Here is a 26,891-nt window from a genome sequence, read left to right as displayed (position 1 = left end):
TCTATAATTTACCCTGTTGAAAAAATATCTAGTTCAAGCAGGCCTGTTTTTTAATGTGCAAAAGAAAAAAAATTAAAATGTAAAAGATAAACAAATAAATAAAGTAAACACCCGATCCAAGTGTGTTGTGTGTTCTTCCAGCTATGGTGTTATACCAGTTCCAGATTTCAGGGAAGCTAGTGAGCACACAGCTGAACACACAGGTATCGGGTGTATGTGCATGGAGCACTACTTTGGTCCCCACAAGGATTTTGGTCCAACAGCATGAGTTTGTCCTATTTGTTATGGTCCCCACAAGTTGTAACATTCTTCAGTTCTTTCCTATGCAGCATAAAGATCATCATTTAATATTCACTAGTGGACTCCACATTCTATACCAAACATCTCAATCTCCTGGCCATTAGATAGAAATATACTCATCACACAAAATGTATTGACAAAGATAACTGATGCTAACAGAGATTACTGCATTAGTAATCATTAGTTAAAGAAATAACTGTAAAATATTGGCTTTGATATGATCGATCACAATGTATTTATTGCAACTCTTTTTAGTTGATCTTTATTTTTTTTATTAAATTATCTGGTACATTTGTGTATTTATATAGTGCTTTCTAAGCAATCAATAGATTTGATTAGCTTGTTTCATTCTTGAACATATCTGCAAACCCTATTGTATTCAACAGTGTGCTGTCTGTGTGTACGTGTCTGTGCCTAGAGGAAACATGTATTACAAGATAAAAACATATTTTAGAAGTGGGAACAGGTAAAGTACTACACTTTATCCACAGTTATAGCCTAAGTGCTCACTGAAAACTCACATAGATTATATTCCTTCTATTATTGACAGAATAATAGTAAAGAACAGAGGTACTGCACTACCTGCCATGGACAAAACACCACCACACCACCAGAGGGCAGCCTCACTCAGGATCTGTTGTTGCTGCCTTTGTCACTTTCATTCTTGGAATTGGGATTTTTTTTTATTTTTCATTTTCTTAATTCAAAACCCTGAGGTGCATACATTACTATAATAAACCTCCTGCATATGGATCATAAAGAATCTTTTGAGTCATCTCCAGAAACAGAACTTTAAGTATTTTTGTGGCAGTGGATGAGACAGCCTCTGTTCCAGGAATACATCAAATCATTCATTCATTCATATTCAGTAACTGCTTTATTCTGGTCAGGACCACAGTACTGCCAATCTATGCAGATACTTTTCACACATTGAGACAATTTAGCGTGACCAAGTTTTTAAAGAGTGAGATGAGACAGACAGGAACAAGCTCAAAGCCCTTAAGCTGTGAGGTGGTAATAGCCAATGTGCCACCATGCTGAACCAGCATTGATTTCAGTATTGCATAATATAAAACACTAACATATAATTTGAAGAACATGTTTATTTCCAAGTCACTTTTAGAGATATGTATTTGGTATTTTTGTGTATACATGATGTCAAATGAAAACATAGATGTATAATATGCACTTCTGAGCACCAGGCACTTTAAGGAGAGCTAATGCGGCCACAGAAGAGAATACTCGTTCACACATGGGAAAATTTTAGTGTAACCAATCTGCCTATCTGCAAGTTAGGCAATTTAAGGTGAGCTGTAGCGGCCACAGAAGAGAATGCTTCGGGTTGGTTTGTGTTGAATGAAAAAGAGGAAGGGATGGTCAGCCACAAAGCGCTCTGGTGGAAGCATGGCACAACGCATCATCATGACGGCTGCAGTAGCTGCAGCTGCTTCGGTGCCTTCCTCGGTTACATCTACAAAAGACTTATGCACCACTTTGGAGAGCACCAAATCATCGCAAGGAGACATGCCTGAAAAATCACACTTGCGTGGGTCAAAGGCATCTACCATGCCCATGCTGATGAGGAGCTTCTTCAGGTCATAGGTTTGCTCCAGTTTGAACCGTGGTAGAGACACTTGCACCTCCACAGTGTCCATCATATCGGGCCGTGTCCACTCCATGAACTTCTCATAGGTGAGACGTTTCTCTAGCTGAAATATATTTATACAGCATATACACACAAATAATATAAAAGTTAATTTTATACATATATTAAGTAGATTTACAAAGAATTACAATTTAGTATTTACCAACTCAAGGCCAGTGGTATCATCTTCAATCTCAATAGGTAGCATAATTAGCATGCTGAGCTCCTGGCCCACATACGGCATTTCAAGAATCTTACACTGCGTCTCAGGAATAAATGCCAGGGGAAACCTTGCCTTCTGATTCATCATTGGCACTGGTTTAGTTGCTTTCTGCATGTAATCAAATACGAAACACATTAAGGTACATTCTTTAGCATTAATCTGAATAAAAGAGAGGGAAAAACACAATTCACAAATGTGCATGACAGATCAACAGTGTTCTGACATGCTGTGATTTTTAACTGTAGCATTTTTACTTCCACAGGAGAGGACAAGTACACAGAGGAGGACAAAAGATAGAACTGCATACAACTGCACAATAGAGGACATAAAATAGAAGAGGAAAGGTTAAGAGACCACATTTTTATCAGTATGTAGTACCCACCTTGTTTAACCTGAAAGGAAGCTCCTTTGTTCCCTGTAGCTTAAACTGCTTCTCCCAGTTGCACTTGAAATAGATGGCATTGACCAAGACAAGTCTAGTCAAATTGTCAAGTACTCCTTGTGCCAGCAAGTTCTTGATCTTATCTTTAATGGGCATTTAAATTCATAAAAAAAAAGGTTAAGCAGACACAATATTAATGGAGCATCACTGTATGAGAAGAACACATTTTCATATAGTGCAGTTAAATAGAACATATTATAATACTGATTATTATTTTTTATTACTATTTTTTATTAGTAGTAGTAGTCGATTTTCTGAAGGTCAAAAGAGATATATAATATTATATATACATACACACACACACAAACACACACTTTGTTTTAAAGTACTAACCTTTTGTTTGTTTCTCCACCCAGTTATTAATTTTGACACGTGAAGCTTCAAAATTAGATTTAAAGTCAACACTTTCCAGCTCTGCATTGTAGTGTGTTTTTGTGTCACTCAGAAATTTCTGTTTAAAAAAAAAGCTATTTAAAATGTACATGTATTTTGTTGTTTTGAATTGCTGTAGAATAAATTCAACTGAGCTTTGTGCCAACAGTAATGTAAATTATGGGACAATCTGATTATTTTTCTATAGTTGCTATTGAGTGCTGGGCAGTTGTTAAAGGCATTACATAAGTAGCATAATTTACATATATATTCAACTTCTGCCATTTCTTCTTTGACTGATTGACTTGTCTCCTTTATCTTCAATATAATAATTCTAATGATATATATGAATTTATTTATTTTTTTATATAAGGCTACTATTTTGCATTAGCAAAGATCTAGATCATAGTGTATATAGGTCATTTTGTATTCAGACTCTCACCTCCACAAATTGGTAGGTCTGCTCTCCATAAAGCCTATTGGCCAGGCTGAGGGTATATGGAGTTCCTGCTTTGTTCAGTTCACTCATCAGTTTGTTGAAGCGGACATGCATATCATAATTGGCTGTGAGGTGGTGAAGAGTCTGGGTATTTTGGAAGAAGATATCATTCAAATTACCATCTTTGGTAATACATAATCTTTGTAAGTGAAGATGAACACCATCCTGAGAGTTCTCCATTTTGGAGTGACAATAAATCATGAGTAAATAAGCAAACAAGTTAAAACTGTTGTTCATATGCGTGACACATTTTTATTATGTAAGCTGTGTAGTACGAATGCGAAGAAAGCAGGGCAGCACTGGATCCCGGTTATCCGCCACCGAGGAGAAGCACTTATATGTACGCCATGAACTACCATCACCAATGTTATTGCCAAAATTATGCCTTTTCCCCATAGATGTTAGTGACCAACTGAGTATTTGCAACCAATAACCTTTTGTAAAGCCGCTGGTAACTGGAACTTCTGAGTTTGTTGTGCAAACGTCCCTGCTTTGTTGAAGCACAAGACCTACAGCAACATATTAGTCATTAGAATTGCAAAAACCTTTTCACTGCATGCATCAGGTGCATTAATAGTATTTGTGCTGAACTTTCCCAAACACACTACCCATGGTTCATGATGATCTAAGCATTGCGCAAATGGTCTTGTATAAACAAGCAAACTTATGATGCATTGCAACTAAGGAGTGGCTTGTAAAATATCATCTATCAACTACTATACTGTACACTGTTTGTGTGACAGAAAGGGCTCTGAGTAATCACTTGCAATATATAGCTACAAGCTGTAACAGTGGCACATTCTGGGAAACTTTTCCAAGGCCCGGAGAAAAATCTGATTCACTGCTGTGTGAACAGTCTTGCTTGTTATGTGCATAACAACTGCCATCACTTGTTCCCACAAACTGCTGCAAAGGGTCGAGAAATGGAAAAATGTTATATTCATGTATCATGTTAACATACCATATGGGTGAATTTCCACCATATTCACCACTCACCTTGAGTGGGTCCGGTAGTATTCTGCTAAATGATGGAAATGAAAATATAAATAAATAAATAAATAATACCCTCAGTTCTACCAGCACTGCTTGACTGGTCCCACTATCTCTCAGGGTAAGAGGTAGTTATACAAGACTCTTTTCTGTTTTGGCACTGAGGTGTTGGAATGAACTTCCCCTAGGGGTGTGGACAGCTGAATCACTGGCTTCAAATCTTCAAATGGTTATGAAATACTTGAACTTGCACTTTTGCTCCTGTTTGTTGTATGTGTGTTCAAATAAATAAATTAATTAATTAAATAAATAAAAAACTGAGTGTTTTATGCTCACGGTATCTAAAGGCTGTATAAGGCTGTCTCTCTGGATAAGGGCATCTGCCAAAGGCTTTAATTGTAAATGTTCCTTCATTATAATTACAGTAAACAAATTGAATCCAGCCAAATCAAAAGAAGGTGACCAAGCTGGGGGAGCAACTAAATAAGAGTCTCAATTCAGAAGAAATAATGCTGATTAAATGGGCATGCCTTTGTAGCACAGGTTTCTGGAGTACCTCCTGTCCTGCACATTTTAGTATTTTACCTGCTTCATCACACCCACTTTAAAAGAGAAAGTGTTGTTAATTATATGATTAGTTAAATCAGACGTGTCGGGAAAAACACTAAAATATGCAGAGCAGCAGGTATTACAGGACCAGGGTTGGGAACATGTAATTTAGTATATTGCCAAAATTTATAAAGTATTTAAACCTACATAAATGTAGTTTGTCTGTGAAACACTGTAACAGACTGTTCTAACTGGGCCTAAGCCAGGTCAAATCCATAATGAGAGAGAAGATATTTTATGGCTGACAGCAACAGAGTAACTATAGATACAACACAAAGTCACACCTAAATGAATGAATGACTAGACTGCAAAGCTATAGCGTGTAGTCATTTTAAAGATCACAAGACCTTTGAGATCACTGGGATTTTGCAACAATTCCACTCACAGCTGAATACAATGTGAATAGGTCTAGGTAATCTTGGCTTGTGCAGCTGAGTGTATCTCAAGATAACAGTATATCTAAAGACAGTCATCTTAGCAGTAAATAAATGTGGAAACATGCAAGTCTACAAAGATCTATAAACTGAAAGTTTTTTAAAGTGGTCTAGTGGTTTATAATCGATTAACATGCTGCAACGTAACAATGCTTTCATTCAGTATAAACAGGATAAAGTCGAATTCTTTTAGGATTGGCCTTTTATATGTACGTCCTACCCAGGATTTATCATGTTTGAACAGTCACAAATCTCTAAGTATGCAAACCAACAGGTTTGATTCATAAACAATTCTCATGTAAATGAGACCTACAGTAACCCCTTAAAAAAAAAAAAAAAAAAACAGACTTCATTATGCAAGACAGAAACCATAATTAAACTGTTTAAGGTGAAAAAATAAAGAGCAATAAAGATAATAAATGTATAGAATATTTGTTTGTAAAATATTGTGAATGGTGGAAATGCACAGGTAGTTATACAAATAAACAAGAACATACATAAAAGAATATTAGAAAAAAATACCCACAATACCCATTAAGTCTTTGACCCTTGTTTACTTCCTTATTAATGACATTTATTGCCTTATGTATATTAATATGATTGTTATTTTCGGTGATTATTATTATTTATGTTCTGACCTCAGACATCTGAGTTGCTGTGTTTCCTGCAGCTCCTAGAGACACCATGGCCAGTGCAGAAGAGATGCTGAGAGGAGAGTAGAAGATATTGGTGGTCTTGTTGTCTTCCTTGATCTTCTGGAACAGGTGAAGGGCAAAATTGTTGTTTGCCGTTGAAAGTGACTGCATTTTGCAAAACCTGTACAAGAAATATATCATTTTAAATAGCAAGCTGACCAAGAGTCATATTATGTATTTATCAGTGATCACTCATTCTAGTGTAAACCCATGTTATTATACACAAAATGAAAGGATGACAAGACTGATAGCTTTTTAATATAAATACATATACAGAAAGTCTAGATCTGAACATTAAGGAACAGAGAAATGAATATCAATAGGTGGCCAAAACAAAAGCACAGTAGAGTTAAACAAAATCAAATAAATAACAAACAGGATTGATTTCCGCCCTGATCACTTAATAGATTATTATCATCATTATAAACAGCCCCCATACTGTGTAACAAATATTCAGCGAGCACCATGTCAACCAACCCCTTTCCCCCTGATCTCTGCCTCACGTCCCAGTTCCTCTTCCGTATTTGAGACTCCGTTCAAAATAGCGACTTTAACGTGCGTCTGACTAAAAGAAAGTTCTTAAGCTAATAAAACACGTGAAAGTGAAGTTTACTCAAATAGTTCACAGAAATTTAAACCTAAGATCTGACCCTTACTTAGTAACTACAGCATGTGTGATCGTCCTGACAAACAGCCGTCTTCTGATAACTAGAGATAACATTCAGACTGCAAAATACTCAGAATATTTTGGAACACTTACTTCTGCTCCTGCACTGTCAAGGAACCAAGTGTCTGATCAAACGCAGTGTTCCTCAGTGTGAGTGTGTGTGTGAGACTGTAAGTAATATATCAGTGCCCCACCTCTCTGGAGGCAAACCAGGAAATGACGTCATGTGTTTGGAAAAGTCATGCAACTGTAATGGATTCCAACATGGTGCATTACATGTAGTGTGTAAACTTGTTTTTAGCTACCTTCAGATAGGGAAATAAAAAAAGTAACCTGTGCCTTGCAGTAGTTTTGATCAGGTTCTGTGATATGAATTTGTATGTTTTAGTTTGGTGAAGTGATAATAGTACATAAGTACACGCTCACTGAGCACTGTATAAGGAACACCTGTCTAGATATGGGGTTGAAATTTTGGGTAATGTTCACATCAGGCTTCAGAATGGGAAAAATGTGATTTTGATGAGTTTGATCGTGGTATGATTGTTGGTTCAAAATAATAATAATAATAATAATAATAATAATAATAATAATAATAATAATAATAATAATAATAATAATGGGGGAGTAAGAATCACTGACCGCAATTTAACCAAATACAAAGCATTTGTTTAATTTCCATTTATTAATTTGTGTGTGTGTGTGTGTGTGTGTGAGAGAGAGAGAGAGAGAGAGAGAGAGAGAGAGAGAGAGAGAGAGAGAGAGAGATTACGACTGGTGTTGTTATTGTAAGTGTTTGTTGCCTTTTTGGACTCCTTTATTATTCGTAATGTTGCTCCCATATATTTACATTTACATTTACAGCATTTGGCAGACGCCCTTATCCAGAGCGACGTACATAAGTGCTTAAATCTCTAACATTAAATACATTAATGCTGGTTCACTAGGTTACATACTTAAGATACCATGAGTTTAAAATATTTGTTCAAAAGTTACAATGAAAAAGTGTCTTTTTTTTTTTTTTTTTTTTTAATGCAGAAGATAAGAAAAGAAGTGCTAGTTGAAGTGTTTCCTGAATAAGTAGGTCTTCAATCACCGCTTGAAAATAGCCAGTGACTCAGCTGTCCAGACCTCAAGGGGAAGTTCATTCCACCACCTTGGTGCCAGAACAGAGAAGAGTCTTGTAGTATACTTGACTCTTACCCTGAGAGATGGTGGAACCAGTTGAGCAGTGCTGGTAGATTGGAGGTTGCGGGGTGCAGTGCGAGGAATGATGAGGGCTTTGAGGTAAGAGGGAGCTGGTCCATTTTTGGCTTTGTAGGCCAGCATCAGTGTTTTGAATCGGATGCGTGCAGCTACCGGAACTTTGGCAGGTTGAAAACAAGCCGGGCAGCTGCATTTTGGATCATTTGCAGAGGACGGATTGCGTTCATAGGTAGACCTGCCAGCAGTGCATTGCAGTAATCCAGTCTAGAAATGACAAGAGACTGAACAAGTACCTCAGCAGTCTGTGTGGACAAAAATGGCCGAATCCTTCTAATGTTGTAGAGAAGAAACCGACATGAGCGAGTCACATTAGCAATATGAGAGGAAAAGAACAGTTGATTGTCCATGATTACCCCAAGGTTGCGAGCTGTGGCTGAAGGGGAGATCAGATCGTTGTGCAAGGATATAGCAAGATCATGACCTGGGGATGTATCACCTGGGATGAACAGCAGTTCAGTTTTGCTAGGATTGAGCTTTAACTGATGAGCAGTCATCCATGATGAAATTTCTGCCAGACATGCTGAGATCCGGTCAGAAGCTGTGGCATCTGAGGGTGGGAAAGAGAAGATAAGTTGTGTATCATCAGCATAGCAGTGGTAAGAGAACCCATGTGATGAAATAACTTCACCAAGAGAGTGAGTATACAGCGAGAAAAGAAGAGGACCAAGTACAGAGCCCTGTGGGACGCCAGTGGAGAGTCTGCGTGGAGCAGATGTCACTCCCCTCCATGTTACCTGATATGAGCGTCCTTCCAGGTAGGAAGCAAACCATTCCCAAGCTGATCTGCAAATCCCAAGACTCTTGAGGGTGGATAAGAGAGTCTTGTGGTTGACCGTATCAAACGCTGCTGAAAGGTCAAGGAGGATAAGGACGGATGACAGTTTGGCTGATCTAGCAGCATGTAGTTTCTCAGAGACATCCAAAAGGGCTGTCTCTGTAGAGTGAGCTGCTTTAAAGCCAGACTGGTTGGGGTTTTGGAGGTTGTTCTGTGAGAGATAGAAAGACAGTTGATTATAGACAATGCGTTCAAGAATTTTTTAAAGAAATGAGAGAAGTGATACCGGTCTGTAGTTACTGATGTCTGATGGATCCAGAGCAGGTTTCTTTAGGATAGGAATAACCCTTGCTCTCTTGAGAGTAGTTGGTACCTGACCAGATGCTATGGATCTATTGACGATAGTGGAAATGAAGGGCAAAAGGTCTTGCGAGATGGTCTGGAGCATAGTGGTAGGGAGCGGATCCAATGGGCAGGTGGTAGGATTGCAGGACTGGATGAGTTGTAAAATCTCTTCTGCTGCCACAGTTGAGAAATGTGACAACGAAGGTGTAGGGGAATGCATACTCTGAGATGTAAGTGCAGTCGGGGCTGAAGTGAAGGTCCGGCAGATTTCCTCAATCTTCTCCTGGTAGAGCAAAGTCTTCTACAGTCAGGGAGGATGAAGAAGGTGGAGCCGGGGGTTGAACAGAGAAGAGATGATGTTGTGGAATTTCCGAGGGTCATGTGAGGAAGCTAGAAGCTTTTCCTTGTAGAAGGACGTCTTTGCAGAAGTCACAGCTGAGGAGAACTTGACAAGAAGTGTTCGGTAAAAATCAAGATCTGCATCAAGTTGTGATTTCTTCCACTTTGTCTTTGAAGATCTTAGCTCTCTTCGATTGTTGCACAGCACATCTGAAAGCCAAGGAGCAGAACAAGAAGTTTTCTTGGGTTTAGTGAACATAGGGCAGAGGAAGTCCATAGTTGAGGAAAGCGATGAGAGGAAAGTATCTGTGGCTGAGTCCAAGGGTAGTGAGGAAAAAGACTCAGGATCAGGAAGGGAAGAAAGAGTGCCAGAAGCTACAGGGGAGACAGAGTGAATGGCGGGTAAGAGCGAGGGGTGAGAGGTAGTTTTAGGTAGGATAGGTAGAGTGATGGTGAAGGATACCAGGTGATGATAAGAGACATGTAGAGGGGTAGCAGTCACGTCTGTAGCTGGAGAAGGACAGGTGAAAACCAGGTCCAGGACATTGCCTCCTTTGTGTTCGGGGATGTAGCTGTTGAGTGTGAGGGAGAATGAGTCGAGAAGAGACAGGAGGGAAGAAGAATGTAGCTTGTCAGAGGGGAGGTTGAAGTCACCAAGCACCGTCAGGGGGGAGCTATCGAAAGGGAAAGCACTAAGCAGTGAGTCCATTTCTTCCAGGAAGTCTCCTAGGGGACCAGGAGGGCGGTAGACAACAATGATAACAAGGTTGATTGAAGAGGTAACTGAAATGGCATGGAATTCAAAAGAAGAGATGGTTAAATGAAAAGGAGAGGTGTAAAGCACCATTTCTTTGACAACAATAAATCTGTACCACCACCCCTGCCTGTTTCTCGTGGTGAGTGAGAGAAAGCATAGGCAGAGGATAAAGCAGCTGGTGTAGCAGTGTTCTGTGGGGATATCCAGGTCTCTGTTAGCGCAAGGAAATCAAAGGAGTAATGGGAAGTTAAAGCAGAGATAAAATCAGCTTTCTTTACAGCAGACTGACAATTCCAGAGCCCGCCTACCACCACTGTTTGAGACTTCCACAACAGAGGAGGGTAGATATAAAACAGTTCTGCTCAAGCCCAGACATTTTTAGTGTCATGATTGAGGACAAGCTGTTGTCCAGAGACAAGCTGTTTCCTGTTGAGGTTTTGTTCAAACCGACCATCGAAAATACCCTCTCTAATGAATGTTTTTTTTTCATTGGTTGTTGCGTTAAATCTCACCCATATAGTGCTATTTTCTGATTGGCTATTGTGTAGCCTCTTTTTTTTGATTGGCTGATAAGTGTCAGGCTCGACTAAGAACTGAGATGCGCTTGATTTCTGCCCGGTTCCATGCGGTGCGGACTGATAGATTTTGGGCTCTGCGGCTTATTAAATATATAATAAATAGTCAAAAAGCTTTCTGCGTGAGAAATACAATGTGTGGCGGGGGAGCGTGAGAAAAGACCAAAATGCGTGATACTTGACAGCCCTGATAACTGTACCCAGGGCGGCATTAACAACAGGGCCAGGTGATGCCGAAACCCTGGGGCTCACATCCACCCATCACTCTTCAGTCTTTATTTCCTTCTAGTCTAATCTGAAAATGATCACACATGAGGAAGTCTTTGATAGGTATAAATGTCATACCTACATATCAAATGTTTTTTACTGTAAGTGTGAAAAATTAAAGAAAAACAACAGAGGAAACATGAGTTACCAGGTTATTTTACTAAAGTTGATGATGGAGTGGAAGTTGAACTGGTAGTAAACCGGGCCGGGAACGTGACGGTGGATAAAAACACAGCTTCATCATTATCCCCACCAATTTTAGGCTACTTTGTTTATTTACTTGATGCAGGTGTATTGCTTTGTTGCACTTGAACAAACCATATATTCGCATAAGGGATGGGCATGTGATCTTGAGGTTTTAAAGTCAATGCCTAATAAAGCTGTTGTTGCCCTGTGTCAATAATGTTAAACAAACATTACAAGGAAAATCACTCACTGTCCTTGACTGAATAACTTTCGTATTAAATAAGAAAGATTTCATACAATGAAAAATACAGTAAATTTTTTAAAGTCAGCCATTTTCTTTATTGTATATTTTAACTGAATTGGCAACTGTTATTCTAAATATCTGTAGGTGATGGTGGTGGGTCCTGCAGTAACTCATAGCCCTTGGGCCCAGTGAGGTCTTAATGGGGATCTGACTATACCATAACTGCTGTCTCTAGAGTTTACTCAGAATGGTGAAATGAAGAGAAAAAACACCCAGTGAGCAGGTCTGTAGACAGAAACTCCTTGTTGATGAGAGACGTTGACAGAGATTGTCCACACTGGTTTAAGCTGACAGAAAGGCTACAGTAACTCAGTATCCACACTGTACAATTATGATGAACAAAAAAGTATGTCTGAATGCACAACACATCAAATCTAGAGGTAGATGGACTACAAGAGCAGAAGACCATGTCAGGTTCCACTTTTGTCAGCCAAGAACAGAAAGCTGAGCAAGAGTCAACACATGCTAACCAAAAATGTACAGTGGAAGACTAGGAAAATTAATCTCTGACTATGTGCACCCCTTCAGGGCAACAATCTTGAACCATAATACCCTAACTTCTAGCATGATAATGCACTATGTCACAACACAAATGTCATCTCAAACTGGTTCTATCCAGTATTAGTACAGTGTTCCCTATAAAATAATAATATTCTATATGGCCAAAATTATGTGGACACCTGACCTTCCTGGAAAGGCTTTCTAGAAGTATGGAGGTTATTATTAGAGCAAATGGGACTTAAACTCAAATGGGATTACAGAAAAGTACATATGAATGTGGTGTGATGGTCTGGTGACTTTTGGTCATATAGTGCATCATATCTTATATTTTACAATAAATAAGAAAATACCAATGATACACTGTTAAACATTGAACATTTATTACTTTCTCCAAAATTCACACGCACTAATACAATTATTTGATTGAAAAACAGTATAAATGTCTTAATAACAGTCAGTATGGACATTTGATCCTCCTTTTAATATTATTAACTGAAATTTTAAAAAAAACAATCTGGCTATCTGCAAGTTAGCAATTTAAGGTGAGCTGTAGCGGCCACAGAAGAGAATGCTTCGGGTTGGTTTGTGTTGAATGAAAAAGAGGAAGGGATGGTCAGCCACAAAGCGCTCTGATATAAATATTGCACAATTAACCATGGTGGCTGCAGTAGCTGCAGCTGCTTCGGTGCCTTCCTCGGTCACGTCTACAAATGACTTATGCACCACCTTGGAGAGCACCAGATCACTGCAAGGAGACATGCGTGAAAAATCACACTTGCTGGGGTCAAAGGCATCTACCATGCCCATGCTCATGAGGAGCTTCTTCAGGTCATAGGCTTGCTCCAGTTTGAATCGTGGTACAGACACTTGCACCTGCACAGTGTTCATCATATCGGGCCGTGTCCACTCCATGAACTTCTCATAGGTGAGATGTTTCTCTAGCTGAAATATATTTACACACACACAGACACTAATATATTATACAGACACTAATATATTTACACACACACACAGACGCTAATATATTATACAGACACTAATATATTTACACACACACACAGACACTAATATATTATACAGCCACTAATATATTTACACACACAGATGCTAAAATATTTTACAGACACTAATATATTTACACACACAGACGCTAAAATATTTTACAGACACTAGTATATTTATACACACACAGGCACTTATATATTTTACAGATATATATATATATATATATATATATATATATATATATATATATATATATATATATATATATATATATATACAGAGAGAGAGAGAGAGAGAGAGAGAGAGAGAGAGAGAGAGAGAGAGAGAGAGAGAGAGATTTACAAAGAATTACAATTTAGTATTTACCTTCTCAAGGCCAGTGGTATCATCTTCAATCTCAATAGGTAGCATAATTAGCATGCTGAGCTCCTGGCCCACATACGGCATTTCAAGAATCTTACACTGCATCTCAGGAATAAATGCAAGGGGAAAGCATGCCTCCTGATTCATCATTGGCACTGGTTTAGTTTCTATCTGCATTTAATCAAATATGAAACACATTAAAGTACATTCTTTAGCATTAATCTGAATAAAAGAGAGGGAAAAGCACAATTCACAAATGTGCATGACAGATCAACAGTGTTTTGACATGCTGTGATTTTTAACTGTAGCATTTTTACTTCCACAGGAGAGGAAGTGAACAAGAGAGGACAAGTACACAGAGGAGGACAGAAGATAGAACTGCATACAACTGCACAATAGAGGACATAAAATAGAAGAGGAAAGGTTAAGAGACCACATTTTTATCAGTATGTAGTACCCACCTTGTTTAACCTGAAAGGAAGCTCCTTTGTTTCCTCTAGCATAAACTGCATCTCCCAGTTGCACTTGAAATAGATGGCATTGACCAAGACAAGTCTAGTCAAATGATCAAGTGCTCCTGGTACCAGCAAGTTCTTGATCTTATCTTTAATGGGCATTTGAGTTCAATATTTTAAAATTCAAACATATTGTTCAGCATGAGAAAACATTCATGGGGCAACACTGCATGAGAAGAATTCACTCATTTTCTATAGTGCAGTTAAATAGAATATATGATGATACTGTTATTATTATTATTATTATTATTATTATTATTATTATTATTATTATTATTATTATTATTACTACTACTACTACTACTACTACTACTAGCAGTAGTGTTTTTTCTGACATTTTATGTGCATTTAAAAAGGTTTAAAGTACTAACCTTTTGTTTGTTTCTCCACCCAGTTATTAATTTTGACACGTGAAGCTTCAAAATTAGATTTAAAGTCAACACTTTCCAGCTCTGCATTGTAGTGTGTTTTTGTGTCACTCAGAAATTTCTGTTTTAAAAAAAAAAGCAATTTGAAATGTACATGTATTTTGTTGTTTTGAATTGCTGTAGAATAAATTCAACTGAGCTTTGTGCCAACAGTAATGTAAATTATGGGACAATCTGATTATTTTTCTATAGTTGCTATTGAGTGCTGGGCAGTTGTTAAAGGCATTACATAAGTAGCATAATTTACATATATATTCAACTTCTGCCATTTCTTCTTTGACTGATTGACTTGTCTCCTTTATCTTCACTATAATAATTCTAATCATACATATGAATTTATTTTTATTTTTTATGTAAGGCTACTATTTTGCATTAGCAAAGATCTAAATCATAGTGTATATAGGTCATTTTGTAATCAGACATCTCACCTCCACAAATTGGTAGGTCTGCTCTCCATAAAGCCTATTGGCCAGGCTGAGGGTATATGGAGTTCCTGCTTTGTTCAGTTCACTCATCAGTTTGTTGAAGCTGACATGGATATCATCATTGGCTGAGTGGTGGTGAAGAGTCTGGGTATTGTGGAAGAAGATATAATTCAAATCACCATCTTTGGTAATACATAATCTTTGTAAGTGAAGATGAACACCATCCTGAGAGTTCTCCATTTTGGAGTGACAATAAATCATGAGTAAATAAGCAAACAAGTTAAAACTGTTGTTCATATGCGTGACACATTTTTATTATGTAAGCTGTGTAGTACGAATGCGAAGAAAGCAGGGCAGCACTGGATCCCGGTTATCTGCCACCAAGGATAAGCACTTATATGTACGCCATGAACCACCATCACCAATGTTATTGCCAGAATTGTGGCTTTTCCCCATGGATGTTAGTGACCCAACTGAGTATTTGCAACCAATAACCTTTTGTAAAGCCGCTGGTAACTGGAACTTCTGAGTTTGTTGTGCAGACTTCCCTGCTTTGTTGAAGCACAAGACCTACAGCAACTTTTTGAAGCACAAGACCTACAGCAACATATTAGTCATTAGAATTGCAAAAACCTTTTCACTGCATCCATCTGGTGTTTTTCTGAGCATTAATAGTATTTGTGCAACACTTTCCCAAACACACTACCCATGGTTCATGATGATCTAAGCATTGCGCAAATGGGCTTGTATGAACAAGCAAACTTATGATGCATTGCAACTAAGGAGTGGCTTGCAACATATCATCTATCAACTACTATACTGTACACTGTTCTTGTGACAGAAAGGGTTCTGAGTAATCACTTGCAATATATAGCTACAAGCTGTAACAGTGGCACATTCTGGGAAACTTTTCCAAGGCCCGAAGAAAAATCTGATTCACTGCTGTGTGAAAAGTCTTGCTTGTAATTTGCATAACTGCAATCACTTGTTCCTACAAACTGCTGCAAAGGGTCAAGAAATGGAGAAATGTTATATTCATGTATCATTTTAACATACCATATGGGTGAATTTCCACCATATTCATCACACTCACCTTGAGTGGGTCCTGCAATATTCTGCTAAATGATGGAAATGAAAAAAAATAAAAATAAAAAAATACCCTCAGTTCTACCAGCACTGCTTGACTGGTCCCACTATCTCTCAGGGTAAGAGGTAGTTATACAAGACTCTTTTCTGTTTTGGCACTGAGGTGTTGGAATGAACTTCCCCTAGGGGTGTGGACAGCTGAGACACTGGCTTCAAATCTTCAAATGGTGGCTGAAGACCTATTTCTTTATGAAATACTTGAACTTGCACTTTTTTCCCGTTTGTTGTATGTGTGTAAAAAAAAAAAAAAAAACTTTGTGTTTTTTAGCTCATGGTATCTAAAGGCTGTATAAGGCTGTCTCTCTGGATAAGGGCATCTGCCAAAGGCTGTAAATGTAAATGTTCCTTCATTATAATTACAGTAAACAAATTAAATCCAGCCAAATCAAAAGAAGGTGACCAAGCTGGGGGAGCAACTAAATAAGAGTCTCAATTCAGAAGAAATAATGCTGATTAAATGGGCATGCCTTTGTAGCACAGGTTTCTGGAGTACCTCCTGTCCTGCACATTTTAGTATTTTACCTGCTTCATCACACCCACTTTAAAAGAGAAAGTGTTGTTAATTATATGATTAGTTAAATCAGACGTGTCGGGAAAAACACTAAAATATGCAGAGCAGCAGGTATTACAGGACCAGGGTTGGGAACATGTAATTTAGTATATTGCCAAAATTTATAAAGTATTTAAACCTACATAAATGTAGTTTGTCTGTGAAACACTATAACAGACTATTCTAACTGGGTCTGAGCCAGGTCAAATCAAGATATTTTAGGGCTGACAGCAACAGAGTAACTATAGATACAACACAAAGTCACACCTAAATGAATGAATGACTAGACTACAAAGCTATAGCGTGTAGTCATTTTAAAGATCACAAGACCTTTGAGATCACTAGGATTTTGCAACAATTCCACTCACAGCTGAATACAATGTGATTAAGTCTAGGTAATATGGGCTTGTGCAGCTGAGTGTATCTCAAGATAACAGTATATCTAAAGACAGTCATCTTAGCAGTAAATAAATGTGGAAACATGCAAGTCTACAAAGATCTATAAACTGACAAAGTTTTTTTAAAGTAGGTCTAGTTGTGGATGGTTTATAATCGATTAATATGCTGCAACGTAACAATGCTTGCATTCAGTCTCCATGATTTATCATGTTTGAACAGTCACAAATCTCTACATATGCAAACCAACAGGTTTGATTCATAAACAATTCACATGTAAATGAGACCTACAGTAACTCCTTAAAAAAAACAAAAAACAGACTTCTTATGCAAGACAGAAAACATAGTTAAACTGTTTAAGGTGAAAAAAATAAAGATCAATAAAGATAATAAATGTATGGAATATTTGTTTGTAAAATATTGTGAATGGTGGAAATGTACAGGTATAAATAAAATAAATAAAAACATACATAAAAGAATATTAGAGAAAAATACCCATCAAGTCTTACTCTTTGACCCTTGTTTACTTACTTATTAATGACATTTATTGCCTTATGTATATTAATATGATTGTTATTTTCGGTGATTATTATTTCTGTTCTGACCTCAGACATCTGAGTTGCTGTGTTTCCTGCAGCTCCTAGAGACACCATGGCCAGTGCAGAAGAGATGCTGAGAGGAGAGTAGAAGATATTGGTGGTCTTGTTGTCTTCCTTGATCTTCTTGAACAGGTGAAGGGCAAAATTGTTGTTTGCCATTGAAACTAACTCCATTTTGCAAAACCTGTACAAGAAATATATCATTTTAAATAGCAAGCTGACCAAGAGTCATATTATGTATTCCGTATTTGAGACTCCATTCAAAATAGCGACTTTAATGTGCTTAAGCTAATAAAACACGTGAAAGTGAAGTTTACTCAAATAGTTCACAGAAACTTAAACCTAAGTTCTGACCCTTACTTAGTAACTACAGCATGTGTGATCGTCCGTCTTCTGACAACTACAGTAAGATAACATTCAGACTGCAAAATACTCAGAATATTTTGGAACACTTACTTCTGCTCCTGCACTGTCAAGGAACCAAGTGTCTGATCAAACGCAGTGTTCCTCAGGGGGTGTGCGTGTGTGCGTGTGTGCGCACGATTATATGTAATATATCAGTGCCCCACCTCTCTGGAGGCAAACCAGGAAATGACGTCATGTGTTTGGAAAAGTCATGCAACTGTGATGAATTCAAATATGGTGCATTACATGTAGTGTGTAAACTTTTTTTTAGCTACCTTCAGATAGGGAAATAAAAAAGTAACCTGTGCCTTGCAGTAGTTTTGATCAGGTTCTGTGATATGAATTTGTATGTTTTAGTTTGGTGAAGTGATAATAGTACATAAGTACACGCTCACTGAGCACTGTATAAGGAACACCTGTCTAGATATGGGGTTGAAATTTTGGATAATGTTCACATCCAACATCCAAAAATGATTTTTATCGTGGTATGATTGTCGGTGCCAGATGAACTGGTTTCAGTACTGTATAACTGTACCCAGGGCGGCATTAAAAACAGGGCCAGGTGATGCCGAAACCTGGGGCTCACATCCACCCATCCCTCTTCAGTCTTTATTTCCTTCTAGTCTAATCTGGAAATGATCACACATGAGGAAGTCTTCGATAGGTATAAATGTCATACCTACATATCAAATGTTTTTACTGTAAGTGTGAAAAATTAAAGAAAAACAACAGAGGAAACATGAGTTACCAGGTTATTTTACTAAAGTTGATGATGGAGTGGAAGTTGAACTGGTAGTAAACCGGGGCCGGGAACGTGACGGTGGATAAAAACACAGCTTCATCATTATCCCCACCAGTTTTAGGTTACTTTGTTTATTTACTTGATGCAGGTGTATTGCTTTTTGCATTTGAACAAACTATATATTCACATAAGGGATGGGCATGTGATCTTGAGGTTTTAAAGTCAATGTAGCCTAATAAAGCTGCTGTTGCCCTGTGTCAATAATGTTAAACAAACATTACAAGGAAAATCACTCACTGTCCTTGACTGAATAACTTTCGTATTAAGTAAGAAAGATTTCATACAATGAAAAATACAGCAAATTTTTTAAAGTCAGCCATTTTCTTTATTGTATATTTTAACTGAATTGGCAACTGTTATTCTAAATATCTGTAGGTGGTGGTGGTGGTGGTGGTGGGTCCTGCAGTAACTCATAGCCCTTGGGCCCAGTGAGGTCTTAATGTGGATCCGAACAAAAAAGTATGTCCAAATGAACAACACAAAAAAATTTTTAACCTTCACGTGTCAAAATTAATAACTGAGTGGAGAAACAAACAAAAGGTTAGTACTTTAAACCTTTTTAAATGCACATAAAATGTCAGAAAATCCACTACTGCTAGTAGTAGTAGTAGTAGTAATAATAATAATAATAATAATAATAATAATAATAATAATAATAATAATAATAATAATAATAATAATAATAATAATAATAACAGTATCATCATATATTCTATTTAACTGCACTATAGAAAATGAGTGAATTCTTCTCATGCAGTGTTGCCCCATGAATGTTTTCTCATGCTGAACAATATGTTTGAATTTTAAAATATTGAACTCAAATGCCCATTAAAGATAAGATCAAGAACTTGCTGGCACAAGGAGCACTTGATAATTTGACTAGACTTGTCTTGGTCAATGCCATCTATTTCAAGTGCAACTGGGAGAAGCATTTTATGCTAGAGGAAACAAAGGAGCTTCCTTTCAGGTTAAACAAGGTGGGTACTACATACTGATGAAAATGTGGTCTCTTAACCTTTCCTCTTCTATTTTACGTCCTCTATTATGCAGTTGTATGCAGTTCTATCTTTTGTCCTCCTCTGTGTACTTGTCCTCTCCTGTTCACTTCCTCTCCTGTGGAAGTAAAAATGCTACAGTTAAAAATCACAGCATGTCAAAACACTGTTGATCTGTCATGCACATTTGTGAATTGTGCTATTCCCTCTCTTTTATTCAGATTAATGCTAAAGAATGTACTTTAATGTGTTTCGTATTTGATTACATGCAGAAAGCAACTAAACCAGTGCCAATGATGAATCAGATTGCAAAGTTTCCCCAGGCATTTATTCCTGAGATGCAGTGTAAGATTCTTGAAATGCCGTATGTGGGCCAGGAGCTGAGCATGCTAATTATGCTATATATATATATATATATATATATATATATATATATATATATATATATATATATATATATATATATATATATATAAATGCCCAGTTCTTGATCTTATCTTTAATGGGCATTTATATATATATCTCTCTCTCTCTCTTTATATATATATATATATATATATATATATATATATATATATATATATATATATATATATATATATATATATATATATAAAGAGAGAGAGAGAGAGAGAGAGAGAGAGAGAGAGAGAGAGAGAGAGAGATATTAAATAGATTTACAAAATATTGCAATTTAGTATTTACCTTCTCAAGGCCAGTGTTATCATCTTCAATCTCAATAGGTAGCATAATTAGCATGCTCAGCTCCTGGCCCACATACGGCATTTCAAGAATCTTACACTGCATCTCAGGAATAAATTCCAGGGGAAACCTTGCCTTCTGATTCATCATTGGCACTGGTTTAGTTGCTTTCTGCATGTAATCAAATACGAAACACGTTAAAGTACATTCTTTAGCATTAATCTGAATAAAAGAGAGGGGATAGCACAATTCACAAATGTGCATGACAGATCAACAGTGTTTTGACATGCTGTGATTTTTAACTGTAGCATTTTTACTTCCACAGGAGAGGAAGTGAACAGGAGAGGACAAGTATAGAGGAGGACAAAAGATAGAACTGCATACAACTGCACAATAGAGGACATAAAATAGAAGAGGAAAGGTTAAGAGACCACATTTTCATCAGTATGTAGTACCCACCTTGTTTAACCTGAAAGGAAGCTCCTTTGTTTCCTCTAGCATAAAATGCTTCTCCCAGTTGCACTTGAAATAGATGGCATTGACCAAGACAAGTCTAGTCAAATTATCAAGTGCTCCTTGTGCCAGCAAGTTCTTGATCTTATCTTTAATGGGCATTTGAGTTCAATATTTTAAAATTCAAACATATTGTTCAGCATGAGAAAACATTCATGGGGCAACACTGCATGAGAAGAATTCACTCATTTTCTATAGTGCAGTTAAATAGAATATATGATGATACTGTTATTATTATTATTATTATTATTATTATTATTATTATTATTATTATTATTATTACTACTACTACTACTACTACTACTACTACTACTACTACCAATCAAAAGAAGGTGACCAAGCTGGGGGAGCAACTAAATAAGAGTCTCAATTCAGAAGAAATAATGCTGATTAAATGGGCATGCCTTTGTAGCACAGGTTTCTGGAGTACCTCCTGTCCTGCACATTTTAGTATTTTACCTGCTTCATCACACCCACTTTAAAAGAGAAAGTGTTGTTAATTATATGATTAGTTAAATCAGACGTGTCAGGAAAAACACTAAAATATGCAGAGCAGCAGGTATTACAGGACCAGAGTTGGGAACATGTAATTTAGTATATTGCCAACATTTATAAAGTATTTAAACCTACATAAATGTAGTTTGTCTGTGAAACACTATAACAGACTATTCTAACTGGGTCTAAGCCAGGTCAAATCCATAATGAGAGAGAAGATATTTTACTATATTGTAACTATAGATACAACACAAAGTCACACCTAAATGAATGAATGACTAGACTGCAAAGCTATAGCGTTTATAGCTTTTAAAGATCACAAGACCTTTGAGATCTTGAGGTTTTAAAGTCAATGTAGCCTAATAAAGCTGCTGTTGCCCTGTGTCAATAATGTTAAACAAACATTACAAGGAAAATCACTCACTGTCCTTGACTGAATAACTTTCGTATTAAATAAGAAAGATTTCATGCAATGAAAAATACAGTAAATTTTTTAAAGTCAGCCATTTTCTTTATTGTATATTTTAACTGAATTGGCAACTGTTATTCTAAATATCAGTAGGTGATGGTGGTGGGTCCTGCAGTAACTCATAGCCCTTGGGCCCAGTGAGGTCTTAATGGGGATCTGACTATACCATAACTGCTGTCTCTAGAGTTTACTCAGAATGGTGAAATGAAGAGAAAAATACACCCAGTGAGCAGGTCTGTAGACAGAAACTCCTTGTTGATGAGAGACGTTGACAGAGATTGTCCACACTGGTTTAAGCTGACAGAAAGGCTACAGTAACTCAGTATCCACACTGTACAATTATGACGAACAAAAAAGTATGTCCAAATGAACAACACATCAAATCTAGAGGCAGATGGACTACAAGAGCAGAAGACCATGTCAGGTTCCACTTTTGTCAGCCAAGAACAGAAAGCTGAGCATGAGTCAACACATGCTCACCAAAAATGTACAGTGGAAGACTAGGAAAATTAATCTCTGACTATGTGCACCCCTTCAGGGCAACAATCTTGTACCATAATACCCTAACTTTTAGCATGATAATGCACTATGTCACAACACAAATGTCATCTCAAACTGGTTCTATCCAGTATTAGTACAGTGTTCCCTATAAAATAATAATATTCTATATGGCCAAAATTATGTGGACACCTGACCTTCCTGGAAAGGCTTTCTAGAAGTATGGAGGTTATTATTAGAGCAAATGGGACTTAATCTCAAATGGGATTACAGAAAAGTACATATGAATGTGGTGTGATGGTCTGGTGACTTTTAGTCATATAGTGCATCATATCTTATATTTTACAGTAAATAAGAAAATACCAATGATACACTGTTAAACATTGAACATTTATTACTTACTCCAAAATTCACACGCACTAATACAATTATTTGATTGGAAAACAGTATAAATGTCTTAGTAACAGTCAGTAGGGACATTTGATCCTCCTTTTAATATTATTAACTGAAATTTAAAAAAAACAAGCAAAGTCCAAAAACTGTAACAGTCATCTTTATATTCACCCACAGGAAAAATTTAGTGTAACCAATCTGGCTATCTGCAAGTTAGCAATTTAAGGTGAGCTGTAGCGGCCACAGAAGAGAATGCTTCGGGTTGGTTTGTGTTGAATGAAAAAGAGGAAGGGATGGTCAGCCACAAAGCGCTCTGATATAAGTATTGCACAAAATGTAATCATGCTGACTGCAGTAGCTGCAGCTGCTTCGGTGCCTTCCTCAGTCACACCTACAAATGACTTACGCACCACCTTGGAGAGCACCAGATCACTGCAAGGAGACATGCGTGAAAAATCACACTTGCTCGGGTCAAAGGCATCTACCATGCCCATGATGATGAGGAGCTTCTTCAGTCATAGGTTTGCTCCAGTTTGAACCATGGTACAGACACTTGCACCTGCACAGTGTTCATCATATCGGGCCATAACTGGAACTTCTGAGTTAGTGGGCGGAGCATGGCATAACAGGAGATCGTATGGCTGCCATCTTTTAGTTTTGATGTGATGTAACAGAGGGCAGGTCTGCGGAAGAAAAGGAAGCAAAAGACACCCAGCCCACCACCGACAAAGACATACAAATGCTTGCAGGAAAACAAAGTACATAGGGTGGAGTAACAAATGGTTCATGATGATCTAAACATTGTGCAAGTGGCTTTGCCTACACAAGCATAAAAAAGCATTTTTCTTAAGAAGCAATGCATTGCAGTGTCTGGTAAAATAACATCCATCAATTACCATACTATATACTGTTCTTGTGACAGAAAGAGCTCTGAGTAATTAACAAAAATTGCATGACTATCAATAACCCTTGAGAACATATTACAACAGTTGAACCACACTTTCGATATGTTACAGTGAACCACACTTTCGATATGTTACTACGAGCTGTGAAGGTGGCACATTCTGAGTAGCTTTGCCAAAGAACAAACTGACAAACGGTGGCTTTGCCAAAGAACAAACTGATTTACTTCTGTGTGAGGAGTCTTGCTTTTTATTTGCCTGGGCATTTCCATTCCTCGCTCTCTCACAGTTTTCTGCAGAGAGTTTCCACCTGTCTCAAGAGAAAATGTCAATTTTCACCATGCGTCCTGTTATGTTACTTCTTTTTAAATCACAGTCGACAAACTAAATCCTGTGAAATCAAAAGGGAGCAGGGCTGAAGAAGCAACTAAATAGAGTCGCAATTCTAAAGAATGTTAAAATAAATAATATTGATAATGAAATGGGTATGCCTTCAAAGCACAGGTTCCTGGAGTATCTCCTGTTCTGAACATGCTTTATCACATTCCCAGTAGAGGAAAGGCTGTTTATTAAAGGAGTAGTTAAATCAGATATGTTGGGGAAAAATAATACAAAAAAAAGCGTTACAGGACAAATTATAGTTGGAAACCTGCAAAATGACTGCCAAATTCTATAATGTAAATTACATACTGCTGTGATACTGTACAAAATGCATGTAAATCTGCAGCGCAGCCCCTCCTTCTTTCTCTCATTTTCTACCCCTTATCCGAACTTCTCGGGTCACGGGGAGCCTGTGTCTATCTCAGGCGTCATCGGGCATCAAGGCAGGATACACCCTGAACGGAGTGCCAACCCATCACAGGGCACACACACTCTCATTCACTCAGACACACACACTACGGACAATTTTCCAGAGATGCCAATCAATCTACCATGCATGTCTTTGGACCGGGGAAGGAAACCGGAGTACCAGTAGGAAACCCCCGAGGCACGGGGAGAACATGCAAACTCCACACACACAAGGCGGAGGCGGGAATCGAACCCCCAACCCTGGAGGTGTGAGGCAAACGTGCTAACCACTAAGCCACCGTGCCCCCCTGCAGCGCAGCCTCATTTCATTTAAAATTACATTTTGTTTGTTGACTTTTTTGTCCAGAATTCCAGCAACCTTTACTGGCTGAATAGTATAAATCATCCAAAAAATACAGGTAGGATGCTGCAAATGTCATAGGTGGGAATGTACAGGTAGTTTAAATCAATATACAAGAATATTAGACTACAATACCCACAATAACCATCAACAGTCTTACTCTGTTCTACTTGTCTCTTGTTCTACTTGTTCTACTTCTACTTAACTCTTCCTCATCCAAACCTTCTCTCTTTTTCTTCTGTGACTGCCAACTGTTCCTGCTATCCAACCATATAACGATTGGAACTGTGCTATGTCCCTGAAAAAACTTTTAGCCACTTCAATCTTTAGCTTTACATTTATATCACTACACACACCGTCTTTAAAACACATTTTCCCCAGGGTTTTTTATTTTTGTCTTTTTTTTTCTAACCAGTCATGATCTTATTTTTGTTTACACCCTTATTACTGACATTTATTGTCTCATATATGTTAATATAATAATTATGTTAGTGATAATTATTATTATTGTTTCTTTTCTGACCTCAGACATCTGAGTTGCTGTGTTTCCTGCAGCTCCTAGAGACACCATGGCCAGTGCAGAAGAGATGCTGAGAGGAGAGTAGAAGATATTGGTGGCCTTGTTGGCTCCCTTAATCTTGCTGAACAGGTGAAGGGCAAAATTGTTTGCCATTGAAACAATTCAATTCAATTCAATTCAATTCAAGTTTATTTGTATAGCGCTTTTTACAATAGACATTGTCTCAAAGCAGCTTTACAGAACATAAACACAGAGCAGAAGGTAAACATAATTAATGATAAAGGAATTAACGAATAATAAAAGAAATAAGAATTAACAGAATAAAAATTCTAGATTATTATTAGATGTATATAGTTCACAGTGTGTATGTATTTATTCCCCTATGAGCAAGTCTGAGGTGACTCAGGCAGCAGTGGCAAGGAAAAACTCCCTTAAATTGGTAAAGGAAGAAACCTTGAGAGGAACCGGACTCAAGGGGGAACCCATCCTCATATGGGTGACACTGGGGGTGTGATTGTAATATACAGTCAGTTAAATGTTGTATTGGTGTGAGGTTCAAGGACTTCTGATCTCCTGAGTGCCACAGAGTCTAACTGGAGATGTCTCAGGATTCTTAGAGTCAGCCTCGGCTCAGTGGACGTCCAAAGGCTTCGTCCCACAGAGGACGTTGGGAGCTGGTACAGTGTCTGGATGCCTCGGGATAGGTACAAAGAGAGAAGCAGTGAAAAGGGATTAACATATCTGCTGTTCATAAAAATGTGCTGGTCTGATGTACTAGTGCATGATATTATGGGATGTATTATGTGTACGCCTGACTAAAGAGATGAGTTTTTAATCTACATCTAAACTGGGAAAGTGTGTCTGCGCCCCGAACACTATCAGGAAGACTATTCCAAAGTTTGGGAGCTAAATAAGAAAACGCTCTACCACCTTTAGTAGACTTAGATATTCTGGGAACTACCAAAAGTCCTGAGTTTTGTGATCTCAGAGAGCGTGAAGGATTGTAACGTGTTAGAAGACTAGTTAGATACATGGGAGCTAAACCATTAAGAGCCTTGTACGTAAGTAGCAGCAGTTTGTAGTCAATTCTATACTTAACTGGTAGCCAGTGTAGAGATGATAAAATTGGGGTTATATGGTCATACTTTCTTGTCCTAGTGAGAACTCTGGCAGCTGCATTTTGGACTAACTGTAACCTATTTATTAAAGATGCAGGACAAGCACCTAATAATGCATTACAATAGTCCAGTCTAGAGGTCATGAACGCATGAACTAGCTTCTCAGCATCAGATACAGACAGGATGTTTCTCAGCTTGGCAATGTTTCTAAGGTGGAAGAAGGCTGTTTTGGTAGTATGAGCGATATGATTTTTAAAAGACAAGTTACTGTCTAATATGACACCAAGGTCTTTCACTGTCGAGCTACTTGTAAC

General features: G+C 37.7%; 2 protein-coding genes and 1 pseudogene across 6 annotated transcripts; all 3 read right to left on the bottom strand.

Moving 5' to 3' along the window:
• Nucleotides 1-1,385: 1,385 nt before the first annotated feature.
• LOC113634348 (leukocyte elastase inhibitor-like) lies at nt 1,386-7,124 on the bottom strand. 2 transcript variants are annotated; one of them, XM_027133248.2, is made up of 8 exons: nt 6,970-7,124; nt 6,153-6,330; nt 3,916-3,990; nt 3,425-3,565; nt 2,944-3,061; nt 2,551-2,693; nt 2,109-2,276; nt 1,386-2,009 (listed from the first exon to the last, which is right to left on the bottom strand). In XM_027133248.2, exons 2-8 carry the CDS (start codon nt 6,318-6,320, stop codon nt 1,602-1,604), a joined length of 1,221 nt encoding a protein of 406 aa, XP_026989049.1. In that variant the 5' UTR covers nt 6,321-6,330; nt 6,970-7,124; the 3' UTR covers nt 1,386-1,601. The 2 variants fall into 2 exon arrangements, with proteins under 2 accessions (XP_026989049.1, XP_026989050.1); XM_027133249.2 differs by lacking the exon at nt 3,916-3,990 and having other exon boundaries at nt 6,970-7,123.
• A 5,422-nt stretch (nt 7,125-12,546) lies between these two features.
• LOC113634349 (leukocyte elastase inhibitor-like) lies at nt 12,547-18,194 on the bottom strand. Of its 4 annotated transcripts, none has more exons than XM_047801779.1 (8): nt 18,072-18,194; nt 17,622-17,799; nt 15,420-15,494; nt 14,928-15,068; nt 14,443-14,560; nt 14,018-14,160; nt 13,560-13,727; nt 12,547-13,130 (listed from the first exon to the last, which is right to left on the bottom strand). In XM_047801779.1, the coding sequence occupies exons 2-8, from the start codon at nt 17,787-17,789 to the stop codon at nt 12,726-12,728; spliced, it is 1,218 nt and encodes a 405-aa protein (XP_047657735.1). In that variant the 5' UTR covers nt 17,790-17,799; nt 18,072-18,194; the 3' UTR covers nt 12,547-12,725. The 4 variants fall into 4 exon arrangements, with proteins under 4 accessions (XP_047657735.1, XP_026989053.2, XP_047657737.1 ...); XM_027133252.2 differs by having other exon boundaries at nt 17,622-17,738; nt 18,072-18,139; XM_047801781.1 differs by lacking the exon at nt 15,420-15,494 and having other exon boundaries at nt 17,622-17,738; nt 18,072-18,139.
• Nucleotides 12,547-25,612, bottom strand: LOC113634339 (annotated as a pseudogene).
• Nucleotides 25,613-26,891: the final 1,279 nt, after the last annotated feature.

Source organism: Tachysurus fulvidraco, chromosome 16 (genome assembly GCF_022655615.1).
Source record: "Tachysurus fulvidraco isolate hzauxx_2018 chromosome 16, HZAU_PFXX_2.0, whole genome shotgun sequence".
Lineage (NCBI taxonomy): Eukaryota > Metazoa > Chordata > Actinopteri > Siluriformes > Bagridae > Tachysurus > Tachysurus fulvidraco.
This window is presented reverse-complemented; position numbering and strand designations above follow the sequence as displayed.

Bases quoted from the DNA above. Each gene is read 5' to 3' on its own strand.
- LOC113634348 (XM_027133248.2), bottom strand. From the start codon at position 6,320: ATGCAGTCACTTTCAACGGCAAACAACAATTTTGCCCTTCACCTGTTC. The intron at 3,062-3,424 runs GTGAGAGTCTGA...TTTTTTAAACAG, and splicing joins AGACCTACCAATTTGTGGAG to AAATTTCTGAGTGACACAAA. The intron at 2,277-2,550 runs GTGGGTACTACA...GATTACATGCAG, and splicing joins TTCCTTTCAGGTTAAACAAG to AAAGCAACTAAACCAGTGCC.
- LOC113634349 (XM_047801779.1), bottom strand. From the start codon at position 17,789: ATGGAGTTAGTTTCAATGGCAAACAACAATTTTGCCCTTCACCTGTTC. The intron at 14,161-14,442 runs GTTAGTACTTTA...TGCCCATTAAAG, and splicing joins GGTGGAGAAACAAACAAAAG to ATAAGATCAAGAACTTGCTG. The intron at 13,131-13,559 runs GTAAATACTAAA...AATATATTTCAG, and splicing joins ATACCACTGGCCTTGAGAAG to CTAGAGAAACATCTCACCTA.